General features: G+C 45.9%; 2 protein-coding genes across 6 annotated transcripts in view; one reads left to right on the top strand and one right to left on the bottom strand.

The window, feature by feature from the left end:
• TYW5 (tRNA-yW synthesizing protein 5) overlaps positions 1-981 on the bottom strand; it is a 32925-nt gene extending 31944 nt beyond the window's left edge. For 2 of the 5 annotated variants that reach the window (XM_030579327.1, XM_030579324.1), the window contains exon 1: positions 725-981. In XM_030579327.1, coding sequence (XP_030435187.1) covers positions 725-802 — 78 coding nt within the window. In that variant the 5' untranslated portion in view covers positions 803-981. The remainder of the gene's footprint in view (positions 1-724) is intronic. The other 3 variants (XM_030579326.1, XM_030579328.1, XM_030579329.1) reach the window with 3 other exon arrangements.
• A 92-nt stretch (positions 982-1073) lies between these two features.
• Positions 1074-12175, top strand: MAIP1 (matrix AAA peptidase interacting protein 1). Its single transcript, XM_030580563.1, has 5 exons — positions 1074-1397; positions 5432-5503; positions 7450-7576; positions 9861-10011; positions 11905-12175. The coding sequence occupies exons 1-5, from the start codon at positions 1074-1076 to the stop codon at positions 11981-11983; spliced, it is 753 nt and encodes a 250-aa protein (XP_030436423.1). The 3' UTR covers positions 11984-12175.
• The last annotated feature ends 3178 nt before the right edge of the window (positions 12176-15353 follow it).

Here is a 15353-nt window from a genome sequence, read left to right as displayed (position 1 = left end):
GTTTAGTTATAATAGGTATTACATAAAAGTGGCATTCTAGTTTACATTATTTTTGAAAAATCATTTTAAAAGGCAACTTGTACACTCTTCATTTCAGTTAAAAAATCGGTTATTTTTAGATTTGTTATATTTCTTGTTTTCTTTCTCTCTCTGGGGTCCGACTGTGTTAAAACAGGAAACCCAGAATCAAAGGGTGTTCAAGTTCCAATAATTTTGGATCAAAAAATTATTTATTGTGTCAAAAGAGCCAGACAGCTGCTGTAAAGGGGACACGACAAGGAGGATGGGTAAAGGATTGCAACCTCTGGCTATACTTGGATTTCCACAGACCAGCTAAATCGCTCCTGCTCATTTTGGACATACACTGGATTTTACAGCGCTGCAACTTTCGCGCTCAGGGGTGTGAAAAATCAGTGCTGCAAGCTACCCCCGTAAGGGATGTGGTTTACGTGCAGCGCTGGGAGAGCTCTCTACGTGTGACAAGGGGACGGGAGAGGCGAGCTGCTGGAAGATGCAAGCACCGCCCTCGGATCAGGGGACCTAACACCCGGCCTGTGGCCGGGAGCTGAACCCCGCACCTCGGCAGCTGCAGCCCCGCAATCTGCAGCGCGGAGCGGGAAGTCAGGCCAGGTGCAGCGCCCACACGGAGCAGGAGTCTCCGGCCCCGGGGCGCGGGCGAGGAGGGTCCCGCCCCGAGCACACCCATCCCTCCCCCGGGCCTCACCAGCGGGTAAATGTCCTGCTGAAAGCGCTCCCTGCTGACCTCGCTGTGCCAGGCCACGGGACCCGCCGGCTGCGCCATGGCCGCCGCCCACGCCTCACTCGCACACTCCCCCGGGAAACAAGGGTTCGCCCGCCCCGCTGCTGCGGCTCCACGGGGATCTCCGTTTGCCCCCGCGCTGGGACCCGATCCTGCGAGGGGCGCCCGGGGCCGGCCTGCCTCCCTCGCGCCAGGGAACGGTGCTTCGGGCGGGCCGCTGCACGCGGGGCTGCCCGGCTTGACCTGGGCGCGTTTCCCAGGCAGGCCGCTTTCCACGCGCACCGCGCGGGGCGGGGCGGGGCGGCTCGCTAAGATGGCGCTGCCCAGCGGGCTCCGGCGCTGCCCCGGGCCGGTCCGCGCCTTCTCCGCCCACCTTCTGGCGGCGCCTGCCAGACCTGGCTGGGCCGGGCTGGGCCCGGCTGCCCTGACCCGCGCCCGGGTCCCCGCGCGCTTCTGCGCCAGCGACGAGCGGAGCCGGCGGCGGGGTCCGCCGGGGGCGGGCGGCGGCCGGAGCGTGGTGGTGGTGGGGATCCCCAACCCCTTCATCTGGGTCCGCACCAGGCTCTACTGCTTCCTCATCCGGGCCTACTTCGACCAGGAGTTCAGCGTCGAGGAGTTCACCCAGGGGGCCAAGCAGGTGACTGCGGGGCCGCCGCGCCTCCAACCTGGGGGGGGGGGCGGCGTTATCTCTCCCCCCAAAATGTGTGTGTGTGGGGGGCCGTTATCCCCCCTTCCCCCCCGCCTGGGACCCCCACTGTGTGGGTGGGCTGTTAGCCCCCCCTTCTCCCCTGCCCGAGACGCCCCCAAGTATGTGTGTGGGGAGGCGTTATCCCCCCCTTCCCTGCTGCCTGGGACCCCCAGTGTGTGTGTGGGGGGGGACGTTGGCGAACCCCCCAAGTGTGTGTGAGGAGGCCATTATCCCCCCCTCCCTGCTGCGTGGGGCCCACCTTCCTGGAACCCTCCAACTGTGTGCGTGGGGGGGGTGTTACCCCCCTTTCCCCCACCTGGAACCCCCAACTGTATGTGTGGGGGGCCATTGTCCCCCCTTCCCTGCTACCTGTATAGCTGGGAGGGAGGCAGTTAATCCCCCTCCTCGTTGCCCAATACACACACATTACTCTGTAGGGCAGGAGGCCTTTTAATCCCCCCTTACCCTTGTCTGGGACTCCCTGTGTGCCCCAGCTATGTAGGGGGGAGGCCTGTTAACCACCTTAACCTTTGGCCTGGATGCAATCATGCAAGGAGCCCTGCCACATCTTCCACTCCCCCCCCCCCCCGTGTGGATGCAGTGAAACTCCATCCTGTCACCCCATTATGGGGCCCACCCCTTGGCATATGTGGCCACCCTGGACCTTATCCCTCACTGCTCCGCTCTTCTTCTTCTCTTCCTGGTGATCTCTCTCTTTCGCCCTTTCCCCACTAAATACTGCTGCCCATTGGCTCTGGGGACAGGTATTTTGTTCAACTGGGATGAACTGTGTGTTTTGTTCATATTGTCCCAGTAGTGAGACCCCTGTGGGGGGATATTATTGCTGACAGTGGCATCATAGGAGTTGTCATTTATCCCCTTAAACCAGGAGTCAAAATTTGACAGGCTTTCCTATGTATTGTAAGGCATTAAAACAGTTGCAAACATCTATGAGAGTGATGCAGTATTAGGCATAAATGCAGTGCACTATGGTAGGCTCCAGTGTAATTTGGGAACAGAAAAGACCAATAAAATTTCAGACTGCAGAGACATCTAGTCACAGGGCAAGGAGGCCATTCAATGTGATTCTCATGGCAGCAGCATTCTGAACATTGCATTCAAGTTCTGGGTAAGTTCGCCAGCCCTCCAGGATTGTCTCCAGGAATTAAAGATTAATCTTTATAATTAAAGATAACATCATAAAATGAAACCTCCAGAAATTTGTCCAAACAAAGTTGGAAACCCTAGTTCTGGATGCCACATTACTGGAACTGTACTGATAAAATAGATAGTGCTCAGAGCAGAGCAACAGAAACTAGTTTAGCTAAAATGACTGAGAGAATGGGAATCATATGCCATTATTGGATCTTTCCTGGTGCTTGGTACCACTGATCACTGGGGCTGGATTTAAGGCATAGTCACATCTGTAGCGCTCCAGGTTCTGGAATTGCATAATGATAGAATCTCTCAGTTTTCACACTTACTTTTTTTTAATTTTTTTTTCTATTTTTTATGATTCTAAAGAAATCCTTAAGAACATGGCCTAATTTAACTGCTGTCTGCTGATTGTCACCTGCCCACTTTCTCATTATTCTAACTCTGAAACTTGCTTCTCTGAGGGCCCCCCAGTGATGGCACCTCAGCAGAAGACTTAGATGGGGATAGCCTTTGCTTCTGCCTCCACCTTATGGCTCTGTTTAGGTAATGTCAGGAGGTGCTTCCCACACATCCCCTTTAGGTAGATGGTGGCTGACTCCTCCTGGTATGGCATAGATCAGTGGTTTTCAAACTTTTTTTCTGGCAACCCAGTTGAAGAAAATTGATGCCCGTGACCCGATGGAGCTGGGGATGAGGGGTTTGGGGTGCAGGAGAGGGTAAAGGTTGGGGTGGGTGGGGCAGGGGATTGGGGCATGGGGTTAGCTTAGGCGGTTCCCAGTCAGCTGTGCAATGGGGGTGCTAAAGCAGGCTTCCTGTCTCTCTCCTGGCACTGCAGACTTCATTGCACCCCGGAAGCAGCCAGCAGCAGTTCCAGCTCCTAGGGGGAGGTACGCAAGTGGCTCTGTGCAGCTCTTGCCTGCAGGCACACTCCCCCCTCCAGCTCCAATTGGCTGGTTCCCAGCCAGTGGGAGTGCAGAGCCAGTGCTTGGGGCAGGGGCAGTGCATGGAGCCGGGTAGCCCCCCTGCTTAGGAGCCAGACCTGCTGCTGGCCACTTCCAGAGTACAGTGTAGAGCCAGGACAGGCAGGAACTAGCCTGCCCTAGCTGGGCAGCACCACTGATGGGACTTTTAACAGCCTGGGCAGCAGTGCCAACGAGAGCCACTAGTGCCTTACATTCTGCGACCTAGTACTGGGTTGCGATCTGCAGTTTGAAAACCATCAGCATAGGTGGTCTGGGGGGAGGCCTCATTCCTCCAAACAGGAGAGGTAGTGGCCCCCATAGATAGCTTGTGTGTGTGTTGGGTGGAAGACTGTGACTACCCCTCAAGCAGAGGCAGAGCTGTGTAGGATTTGCCTAGGACATCAGATTGTCTTAATCCAGCTCTGTTGATCACACACTTCTCTCTGACTTTAAAGATATAACAACAGCAAACAGGAAAGCACTGAGATGGCTCCAATCCTTCCTTTCAGGCTGCACCCTGAGTAGTGCTGGACGAACATTCTTCTGCCATCAGAGCACTCGGTTGTGCAGTTCCACAGAACTCTGTTCTTTCCTCATCCTATTTAACATCTGCATGAAGCCACTATGTGATGACACTCTGGACTCAAGTTCCACAAGCGCACAGATGACCCCATATCTCATTTATTTCCAGTGCCAACTGAACCATCTCTCGGCTCTCTTGTTGTCTAGCTGAGATCAGCATGTGGATGAAAAACAGCTGGCTAAAGTTGAACCCAAGCAAGATGGATATGTCATCTTAAAGATCTAACTACCACTGTAACTTCACTCTGTTTTGATGGAGCCTGCTCTCAAGTACTCAGGCTGGTTCATAGCCTCTGTGTTCTACTGAACTCCTTACTACTGCTGGATACTTGATAGCAATGGCTGCTAAAAGTGCTTTTTTTCTGCATGTACCTCATACTGCTGCAGAAATCATTTGGCCACAGTGATTCATGCCCTTGTGACCTGAAGACTTGACTGCTGCATTTCCCTGTATTAGTAGTTCACTGACTGGCCTCAGTTGGTCCAGAATGCAGCACCATGTTTCTACAGCAAAACAAATTAGCAACATCACCCTGGTCCACTGCTCACTGTACTGGCTTTCCCATAGAATACAGTCATATTCAAGTCTCAGCTTGAAGGCCTGTGGAATTGACCCAAGATATAGATCTCATTGACAGTTATGTTTCGTAGGAAAAGTATATGTTAGTTGTCGCGTATGAGATGGGGAGATGGTTTTCTTGGCAGATGGCCAGGGCTTTGCCGTTTTTCTGGAGGAAGTGAGAATACTCAGACTTTGCTGTTTTCAGAGCAAAGAATAAAACTTGTTGTGTAGGGAAGGCCATTTCCAGCTGCTTCTAGGGAAGGACAGTAGAAACTAGTCTAACTTTATGGGAGGGCAATTATACTATGCTTTTGCTGATGTGTAAAGGGTCGATACTCACGAGTGGTGTGAATACTGAGAAGGCATTCACACCCTTTGTGTATGGGTAGAATGGAGAGAGATTATACAGGGTGGTATTAGGGGATAAAGACTAAGAATGGGGAAAGCGTAAGCTAAACATCCGGAAAAAAAATATTTTTTGATCTGGAGTAGTTTTGTAAGCAAAGTGGCCATGGTCCCATTAGATGGATTGCCTAAAACTAGATGGAACAAGACACTAGAAAATATACTGGAGGCAACAATCCTGCCCAAGCAATGTGATGGAACTAGATGATTTAATGAGTGTTTTTCTATATCTAATGTCTGATTCTCTGGTTACTGGAAAATGAGTTGACCTGGAGTTAGTGAAATGTTTGCTTATCTATTTTTATGTTTTGTAGGCCTTTGCTCTTGTTTCAAAGCTGTTGTCTCAATGTAAACTTGATCTGTTGGAGGAATTCGTATCAAAAGAGGTAAAGAGTATTTTATTTCTTTTCTAAAATCTCCAACACAGAATGAAGAATATTTCTCTGTCTCACCCTTTAATCTGCCAATGGGTTGCCAGTCATCTAAAGTGAAGTTTAGCTTGTTGTTAAACACAAATAGTACCAATTTGGTCTAACTGAGGAAGAACTCTTTAATAAAGATCAGGAGAATCTTAGTCTTCAGACTAAAGGAGGACCGACAAGCTTATCTCTAAGGGCATGATCAGTTACTGTATAAGGAAAATTGTCCAATTGCTCTTACTATTAGGACAATGGAGCAGCTGCCAGAAGAGTCCAGTGAGTCATCAAAAAAGGATCAAAAAATATAATCCATTGCAGAAGAGGGTGGATAACAGGGGCAGACTTGCAAACTTCTATTCACATGGGGCAAGTGAGTGGAAGTTCCTACTGTGACCACCAGTACCATTCACTAGTGCCAAAACTTTAGGTGAGCAACATAGACCTGCCCAATGGAGAATTCATTTCTTGTGCACTCCCTGTCTAACTGGTTCCCGTCCCATGTAGGTCACACTGCTACCTAGTCCTAAACTGGAGACCTTGATCTTGCATCAGGGCCTCAAGAATATAGCCAAACTGGCCAGTTTTAATTGTCAGTGTGAATTTTGAACCACTGGGACTGTTTTCGTGGTCACCTCCGGAGAGGGGTGTCTCAGATCCAGAAGAGTCTCATGTGGGAGCTGCTTCAGCTGTATGTTTGTGTTACTGTGTGCCAGTAGCTTGGGCTGCCTGGTGCCCCTCATGCCTATGGAGAGAGAACCCTAATGCGACTGTGGTGTAGTGCCAATGCACCATCTTGCCTCCTCTCTCTGAGTAGAAGTAGCAATGAAATGTGAGTTTGTTCCTAGTGAGCTCTTTCAAGAGGGCATTGCCCCTTCCTCCTCCCACCCCAAACTATGGGTTCAGCAGGTTTTCATAGAAGCTCTATCAGTGCTGAAAGGAAGCCACTCACAATCAGAGGAAGGGGAAGAAATGGGGAGCCATCCCACAAAGGAGGAGAAAGGGAAACAATTATTAGGAGCCATGTGTGACCCAAGGTGGGGCAGACTGAAACTGCAAAACGGTGATTGCAGTTAGGGCCAGCTAGTCGACTTCTTCTTGTTCACACCTATGTTGATGAACATCATGACAATCTTTTGCAGGTTAGATGGTGCTCAGTGAATGTGGTTTTGAAAATTGTGAATGGGGTCTGGGCTCTGTGTATCCAGGCCTTGTTTTAAGACAAATTAAATTTTGCCATTATCGCAGTGTGAACAAATTTGGAGGATGGTGTGTAGAGAAAAAAGGCAAAGTTCCACTGTCCTGTCTGACCTGTGCACTGAATGAGGCAAGGGTCATGGACAATTAATATAATTATAGACAACTGTAATGTATAAGCATAAGGGCACTCACATACCATGGTAATGTGTAGTACAAAACTTAAATATAGAAAGAAGCAGAGAGAAGGTTAAATAGAAGGGGGGAGCAGAGTTTAGATTTTGAGGAAAACTTTAACCGATGCTTTCTGACATGAGTGTTTCACTTTGCAATGTTAATGTTCTTCAGATGTAGCTTTTTGTGTAGAATTTGGATATTCTGTCTTAATTTGTTTGTAAACCCACATTGCACAGAATACATTTAAGTTAGTTACTGTGAGCATTTTAATTCTTTTCATGTCCTGACTCTTGTGCATTTAAATGTTGCATTGATGTAACTTTTTACATTTAACCATTCTTCAGTCAGAAGGGAATACTATGGGATATTTTTTTTGGATGAACAATATTTCTATTTTAATTGTCTAACAGCGATGTGGATTAGAAATACTTCAGTAGATGTATTGGGGTAATACTGGACTGTTACAGAGTTTACGAGATCAGTGGTTTCAATTATCTAGTGAATTGTAGGCTTAACAAAAGCTACAGTTTCTCTAAATTCAGGTACTTCAAGTGTTGTTGGAGAAGCTTCCTTCGTTGTCTGAAAACCGCAGGAATGCCCTGGCTGCTGACATGGATGAAATAATGTATACAACAGCAGGAGATGTTGGCATTTACTATGATGACAGTGGTATGTATAGAATTCTAGAACATTCACGTAGCATAGACAGAGAACCTTTTGTCATGGTTTTGCTTTTTACAGCTTTTCTACTTACAAAGGTGTTCATGAGTCCTATTTCTCATTCCTAGGAGTAACGTTTAAAGCTCTCTTTATGTACTTACTTGTTCTTACTATAAATTGTCATTAGTATGAATCATTGTACCAACTTAATGCCTGTTCAAATTTTTCTTATTCTCCTTCACTTAGATTTTATACGCTTTCCATTCATTTCTCCCTATTCACTTCTCAAAAAAAAAAAAATAAAAAAAATCCCCTCACAGGTACTGTATGCAGAGTGCTAGGCCTTAAAGTGTTGTATGTGCTATAAAAACATGACAACTCCCAATGTGTGCACTCCTGCCCTTTCTCTTATAGAGTCGTCGTCTTCTGGTGTCTCTCTTTTATTTTCTTCCCCCTCTTTTCCCTACCCTGTGCTCCTGCCAAAAATCTTGCCTTGTGGCAGATATTCTTCTGCTGGAGAATGGCTGGATATGAATGACTTTGGAGCTTTTTAGTGCTGCTGCTTCTGTCAGCCTGAGCCAGGCTTCAGAAAGGTGACGAACAATCTGTCTTTTCCTATGTGGGCCGAGCACTGCTTCTGCAGTGCTCCAAACTCCTGCTGGCCTGGGAAATGAGGGATCAAATTTAAGACCGATTTTGAAAGTTTAACTGCAAAACCTCTCAATTTTTCTGTCTTCCTGCTGCATCTGCCTTTGTAATTCATTCCTCTTGTCTGTCTCCCATCCCTGCCTATTGCCTTCTAAAAGTTTGCTTCTGTGGTGTTGATGGGGATACAGCAGCTGCAGCATGAAATGGAAATGGTCTGAGTCAGTCTGATTGCTTTCCTTTTGTACCACTAAGGGCTTGTCTACATCACAAAGTTGCAGCGCTGGTGAGGGGGTTACAGCGCTGCAACTTAGGAGGTGTACACATCTGCAGGGCATCACCAGCGCTGCAACTCCCTGTTTGCAGCGCTGGCTGTACTCCCGTTTTATCTCGGGTGTAGAGGATCCAGCGCTGGTAATCAAGCGTAGACACTTACCAGCGCTTTTCTTGACCTCCGTGGAATAAGAAGGTATCCCAGCATACCTGAGGAAGCCTCTGGTAATCAAGCTGGTCTCCTTCCCCGGTTTGCTCTCGCGTTCCCCGAACCCCGAACAAGCAGGTCTCCTTCCCTGCGGTTTGCAGGGTGGTTCGGGGAACGCGAGAGCAAACCGCGGCGAAGCTGGTCTCCTTCCCTGGTTTGCTCTTGCGTTCCCCGAGCAAGCAGGTCTCCTTCCCTGCGGTTTGCAGGATGGTTCGGGGAACGCGAGAGCAAACCGCGGCAAAGCTGGTCTCCTTCCCCGGTTTGCTCTCGCGTTCCCCGAACCCCCCTTGAAGCCGCCCAACAGCGCTGCAGTATGGCCACATCTAACACCACTTGCAGCGCAGGTTGCTGTAAGTGTGGCCACTCTGCAGCGCTGGCCCTATACAGCTGTACTAATACAGCTGTAACAACCAGCGCTGCAAAATTTTAGATGTAGACATACCCGAAGTGCTGTATGCTGGAGTAGCAGCATAGGCATCATTTCCCCCCCATGCTGGCTGAGAATATTTAGCATAGAGAAGTGGAGTGGGAATAATCTCATATCACACTGTGTGACAGTTTCTCCATGTGGATCAAGGACAGCTTGATATTATATATTATATTTTTTAAACTAGCAACCATCTGCTTTATTTTGTTAAATGCCAACAGTGTGTGCTTGGCTCATTATAAAATACAGCTGAATTGGTTCGTTTCCTGAACCTAACCTTGTTCTCAGCCTGAAATAATGAGGTATGGATGGATATCTAATACATTGAGCTTCTCTTATTCTATTGTTTTAATAATCCTACTTCTGCACATCTCATTCACTGTCACTCTAAGTACCTCTTCAGTCACAATGGTCATTCTATAATCTGGAACATGACCGCCTTCCATACAATGTGATCATATATAGTGCCAGGAATAACTCCTGATGACTTATGCACCACTCTATAGAAAGTATGACTTTGTTTTTACTCCTGCCAAACCTTATGAAGATGGCTTTAGGGTGAATTACTGTAAGTTTTAAGTATCACTTTCTTTTCCTTATTCTTTTGTGCTTTGTGTAGCCATTTGCTTCTGTAGAGTCTTAGTAAAACGCTTAGTGGTTTGCAAGTAAATATACTAGATTGCTGAGGTATATGCGTAATTCTGGAATGTTGGCTTATGGCTTAGTTTTCTTTGTAACAGGAAGGAAGTTTGTTAGTATCCTGATGCGCTTCTGGTATCTAACCAGCGCTGATCTTCCTGATGAAGCTCCAGATGGAACCAAAGTTTTCCAGGTTGTATTTGGAGATGAAACTGTGAAAGAAACTAAACGTCTTCTAACAGCAAACTATGAGTAAGTCTCCCTATCTTTTTTTCCTTCTAGTTGTATTTATCTTGGCCTTCAGCATAAGAGTTTCCTCATTCAACCCAACTTTTATTCTGGGGAGCAACTCTTTGGGGTGTGGTGGTTTTTTGTTTTTGTTTTTTGACAAAATCACCTTAAGGTTGTCACATTACAGCTTTGTTTCTTAATTTCAGACTAATGCTACTACACTCTGAATCTACTAGCATATCACAAACTTTGACCCCTCCTTATCCCCTCCTCCCTTTTGAAAAGAGGCCTATATCAGTTGTCAGTCCAAGTTTTGTGCACCAAATAACAGTGCTGCCAAGCCAATCAGCCTGCTTTGTGCTGCTGCTGTAACACTACCCTCCTGCAAAGGAGTCAGTATTGTAGTTGGCTTGAGAAGATGAAAGATTTAACTGAACATTTTCTGAAGCAAGTTAGAACAACACAAACATCATCTGGTGTTTGACTGGTTCACATGGATCTGATCTAAATCCTCTGAGCGTTCACTGGTCAAGTGGATGTATTTTCATAGAAATGTACATGTATAACACTGGTTATAAAATGTGCTAATGTCTGAGAGATGAAAAATATTTGCACTCTTGTCAAAACAATAGAAAATAGTCTTCAAAATTGTAAAAGTGGTGGGGAAATGGCATATTTTTGCCTACGTTATGATAGGGTGGCTCTCTTCTAAACTCTTTCTCAGAGAGAAGAAACTACACAGGGTCCAGGTCCAGATAAAATACAAATCAAAACCACTTGAAGAGCATCCATGTTCCCTTTCCTCCTATGTTCATCTCTTGGCCATATTTATCACATATCTTAGAGTCTTGTCTGATTTCTTTGAGGGTCCTGACTCCTTGTGGTAGGGGGGAAATTTGTGAGTTGTCTCAGTTCCTAGTGGCCAGGTGTCCTAATAAATCATCTGAATTGGCACTCTTTCTGGCTTCTCAGCAGAGGTCAAGGACCAAATGGGCAGAGAGACTTCAAATCATTTTGTAAAGCACCCATCACCAGAGTAGCTAGGTGTCTAGGGATGGTTCTGCCTAGGCCAGGATTGGAACACACTTGCAGGACAATATGGATTACACTGCTGCTGCCCTTGCTGTTCTGTTTGTGATTTAGGCATATAAATGCTGTGTTAACACACTAAAAACTAAAGGCTTCACTTAAAATACCTATCAAAAAAACCTTACAAACTAAAAGGTACCAAAAGGTTCCAGCACTAAAGGGGAAAAGGTTTTTAAATGTAGGGTGACTACTGTTCTTTCAAACAACTGTAGAACTCAAATGTGTAGAAGGATTCAGTCATACACTTAGGGTTTTTTAGTATATCTGGTCTAATCTCTAAAGAGATCTACTAACTTCGTATTATTCTGTGATTTTATTTTTTTTTAAATGCCTAAACCAAATATCTTTGGGTAAAAAGTACCTAGTTCACCATATTGATTTGCTGATGCCTCATGGAAAAATGAAACCCTTACTTTAGAAACTAATTTTTCTATAGATCATTTTCTGGGATTTTGAGGGTATTAGCATGAAAATGGGGTGCTTAAGGCTTCCTCTGCTCTTGTTGTTTTATCAATCACTTGTGGCCTGAGCCAAAGCCTACTGAAGTTAGGAAAGCCTCCTTTTGACTTCAGTAGGCTTTGGATCAGTCTCTTCTTAGAGAAATAGTTTTGATGTCACAATCCTCCATAGGGGGACTGAGCGGTGGCATCTAATGATCTCTTATAAAACACCTGGCTTTCATAAGATCGAAGGACGAGTGAAGAGTTAGAGAAAACGATAACAGAATAACTAAGGAAAATATTTTGCCAAGTTTTTTCAGTAGCATTAGGCACCCTTTAAAGGATTACGTGATCTTTAACAATTTATTTGTCCTGCTTTACCTAGGTTCCGAAGGGAATTTACACAAGGAGTGAAGGCAGACTGGACTATTACACGGATTGAGCATCCAAAGCTATTAGAATAAATTTCTTGTACAATGACTTTTATGGACCTTTATAAATCCTCGGGCATACCAAAGGTGTCAAGCTTTTTTGGTCTCCCCACAACAATCTCTTTTCAGGATTAATTTTATATTTTTTAATTCCCAAAATACTTTTGAATTTATCATATACAGTATATTGCTCTGAAAGAATAACAATAAAACCTTTTCCATGAATCTCTGAAACTACATAATACAAATTTAATTTGTAATAGTTATCAGAGATGTCTGCATAGTAATTGGGTTACAGGCCAGAGTTACAGATGTATTGATCTGTTACGAGTCTCAGAAGAAATCTTGGTACTAATAGGATATGACGTGTAAAACAAAAGACGCTCTTATGACTGGCAACCCTTCTGAATAATACCACTTAATTTATTATGAGTATTTCCCCAAAGCTATAACGTGCAGTAGTTAAAACAGAATGTTTGAAGGAGGGGTACAGCTTGTTACACTTGTACACTTCCTAGCTTGTTTGAGGACCGCAATATATTTGATTCTAGTCTTGAATTAATGAATTGGACATTTAGAAAATTAGAACTAGATTCTAAAAAGTGTACACTCTTGACTCTAGTCTAAGCTGTCATAGACATATAACATTCTGCTATGGAAGTGATACAGAAAAAATTATTTTAGTATTCTGATTAAGAAACAGAAGTGATAAAATTCCTTCAGACTAAAGAACCTGGACAGTTCCAAATTTGGGTATTTGGAAGAAAACTTAATCCAAAACATGAAACTATAGCTGAAGCTGGGGTTCTGTGTCAAATCAAACCCTGGCAAACTGGAAGGCTTGCCATCAAAGTAAACCAAAAATACTTAAAAGCATTGCGGCACTGTGAACCAGAAGCTCTGAGTTTCGCTCCCAACTCTGCAACAGATTTGCATTGTATCTTGGCTATAATCTGCCTTTAATATCTCTGGGCCAAATTCAACCCTTCTCTAAGTAGCTGTAACTTTCATTGCATCTGACTTCCTCTATAAAAGGAGGGGCACTATTAACCTACCTCACAAGAGGTGTTGTGAGGATTAACTAAGGATACAGTATTTTGAAGGTGTTAAGTGGCAAGTATTATTACTGTATGCAGTATTGTTGTAGCCATGTCTGTCCCAGAATAGTAGAAAGACAAGGTGGCTGAGGTAATATCTTATATTGGACCAACTTCTGCTGGTGAGAGAGATAAGCGATCAAGCTTAGACAGAGCTCTTCACCTCTATAGCTCTGTAAGCTTGAAAACTTGTGTCTCTCACCAACAGAAGTTGGTCCAATATAAGATATTACCTCACCCACCTTGTGTCTCAAGGTATTCTGTGTGAGTCAGTGTGTGGCCTAAACTTACTAAAGAATGGTGTGATGAGGGTGCCTACACAGGGCCTGAGTAAAGAGAAAGGGCCAATTAATCCTGTGACAGGCTGCACCAGGGAAGGAATCAGGTCTGGTAAGTTTTTAACTGAGGATGAAACCTAGCTGGGCAAAAGGCAGGCTAAACTGCTATAAAACAGGAAGTGGTGAGTAAGAAGGGGCCTGTGGGCTTAGGGCTTGGCTACACTTGAGAGTTACAGCGCTGATGGTGGCTTTACAGCACTGTAACTTACTCCCCGTCCACACTTGCAAGGCACATACAGCGCTGTATCTCCCTGGCGACAGCGCTGGCTGTACTCCACCTTGACGAGAGGAATAAAGAGAACAGCGCTGCTCTTGCAGCGCTGGGATGCCAGTGTAAACGGTGATTAACCTTACCATGCTGTAACTGACCTCTGGAACCTTCCCATAATGCTTTTTAAGTAAAGATAACACTCTCTTTGTTTTGTTGTGACGCCTCTCTTTATTTTGTTGTGAACTCGGGGCTCCTGGAGCTGCTTATCTAAAAAACAAACACAGCTACTGTTTGCTGTGAATGAGGCAGGCAGGGAGATGAATGTCCCCAGCCAGTGTTTGCTTGAGGAGAGAAGCAGCCCGGGAGTCGGTCCGTTTTGGAGCAGCTGCTTATTTGGTCTGAAGGCTATTTGCATTTAGTGAATGAGAGAGGGGTGGGGGAAGGGGTTGAAACTTTTAAAATGATTGAAGGTTGGTGCTCTGTATCTTCAAGTCCTTAGAACTTTCAAGGCAGGGAGCTGACAGAGTGTCAGCTCCAAAAATCCACACTCTGTCTCCCCCACGCTCCCTGTCACACTCCACCCCACCCCCCTCTTTTGAAAAGCACGTTGCAGCCACTTGAATACTGGGATAGCTGGCCATAATGCACCACTTCCAGCACCGCTGCAAATGTGGCCACACTGTACAAAGACAGCTTTAACTCCCAGCACTGTACAGTTGCAAGTGTAGCTAAACCCTTAGAGAGGGAAAAGAGGAAACGGGGGGTGGGGGGGAGAATAGAAGTCCCGGGATCCTGACTCTGAGGGAAGGGTGCACTCAGAGGAGGATGGCAAAGGAGCCTGATAGAGGTGAAACAGGAAGTAGCCCAGAGAAATGGCAACAAGATTTGGGACAGTGCAGACTGTTGTTGCTGAGCATATGATCCTTGGGCTGGAACCCAGAGGAGCAGGCAGGCCTGGATTCCCCTACCAGTTACTGGGGAAGTGGCACAGATGAGAAAGTGGAACAGAAGATTGCCTGGGATGCTCATCCAATAGGACTTTGATACTCTGGAAGGGGAGAACTATAGTGACCTGGCTGGGGTCACCAAGTCATAACTTGACTCCAGAGAGAGACACAACAGGGAGAGAAAATGAAGGAGGGGGCATCAGACTGGTGGTGAGCTAATCCCAGATGGGCCACAAGAAAGCACCACAATGGTGAGTAGTGAACCCTCTGACAATAGGATTTACAGCTCCTAACAGATGTCGCCTTGGCAACACTAAAATGAAGGAGCTGTCTGTGTAGTTACAGAACAAATGCAGAATGGTCAGCATCAGTGTAAATTCCCTATGCCTTCTGCCAACTTCCTCAATTTTGAGCAGGAGAAATCTTTTCCTCACCTTTGTCTTCTCTCTCTGACTTCCATGGCTGGTGTCTTTTTGTCTGTATTTGAGATGGTAACTCTTAGAGCAGGGACCTAGTTTTTATATTCACCTGTAAACATCATGCGCGTCTGTGGCTCTACAGAAAGAAGTGATGCTCTGGCCTCTGAACCATGTGCAGTTTGATCTCTATTCCCACGCATTCCTCAAAACAAGGCTACAGATTTCGGTAGCCACTTTTCACAAAGTGACCTTTTGTTCACGAATAGCAAACCTGCGGTCACAAATTCATTTTGGGTACAGTACCAAAGAGCAGACAGATGCTAACATCACCAGAGGTAGATCTGAATTGGTGACCTCAAGGTGAAAGACTCTATTACCACTCTGCTGGGTA

Source organism: Gopherus evgoodei, chromosome 11 (assembly GCF_007399415.2).
Source record: "Gopherus evgoodei ecotype Sinaloan lineage chromosome 11, rGopEvg1_v1.p, whole genome shotgun sequence".
NCBI classification, from domain to species: Eukaryota; Metazoa; Chordata; order Testudines; family Testudinidae; genus Gopherus; species Gopherus evgoodei.
This window is presented reverse-complemented; position numbering and strand designations above follow the sequence as displayed.

What these genes read in the sequence shown, in the direction of transcription:
- MAIP1 (XM_030580563.1), top strand. Translation starts at nt 1,074, where the DNA reads ATGGCGCTGCCCAGCGGGCTCCGGCGCTGCCCCGGGCCGGTCCGCGCC. An exon ending in AGGAATTCGTATCAAAAGAG is followed by an intron (nt 5,504 to 7,449) that starts GTAAAGAGTATT and finishes CTCTAAATTCAG; the next exon opens with GTACTTCAAGTGTTGTTGGA. An exon ending in CATTTACTATGATGACAGTG is followed by an intron (nt 7,577 to 9,860) that starts GTATGTATAGAA and finishes TCTTTGTAACAG; the next exon opens with GAAGGAAGTTTGTTAGTATC.